At 62.0% G+C, this 410-nt stretch overlaps 1 protein-coding gene across 1 annotated transcript in view; it reads right to left on the bottom strand.

The window, feature by feature from the left end:
- Positions 1-26: 26 nt before the first annotated feature.
- The window catches only part of LOC106533313 (DNA-directed RNA polymerase II subunit RPB1-like), a 2,995-nt gene continuing 2,611 nt past the window's right edge, over positions 27-410 (bottom strand). The window contains exon 3 of the mRNA XM_014029580.1: positions 27-410. Within this exon, the coding sequence (XP_013885034.1) occupies positions 137-410 (274 nt within the window). The 3' untranslated portion in view covers positions 27-136.

The following is a 410-nucleotide window of genomic DNA, read 5'->3' as shown; positions in this document are numbered from 1 at the left end:
GGGTGAACGTCCTGACAGTGAGAGTCCTGCAGGAGTCTGTGAGGGTGAACGTCCTGACAGTGAGGGTCCTGCAGGGGTCTGTGGGGTGAACGTCCTCACAGTGAGGGTCCTGCAGGGGTCTGTGGGGTGAACGTCCTCACAGTGAAGGTCCTGCAGAGGTCTGTGGGGTGAACGTCCTGACAGTGAGGGTCCTGCAGGGGTCTGTGGGTGAACGTCCTGACAGTGAGGGTCCTGCAGGGGTCTGTGGGGTAAACGTCCTGACAGTGAGGGTCCTGCAGGGGTCTGTGGGGTGAACGTCCTGACAGTGAGGGTCCTGCAGGGGTCTGTGGGGTGAACGTCCTGACAGTGAGGGTCCTGCAGGGGTCTGTGGGGTGAACGTCCTGACAGTGAGGGTCCTGCAGGGGTCTGTG

This window comes from Austrofundulus limnaeus, unplaced genomic scaffold (assembly GCF_001266775.1).
Source record: "Austrofundulus limnaeus strain Quisiro unplaced genomic scaffold, Austrofundulus_limnaeus-1.0 Scaffold922, whole genome shotgun sequence".
NCBI lineage: Eukaryota > Metazoa > Chordata > Actinopteri > Cyprinodontiformes > Rivulidae > Austrofundulus > Austrofundulus limnaeus.
The sequence above is the reverse complement of the archived record's forward strand: the minus strand, read 5'-3'. Positions and strand labels throughout refer to the sequence as shown.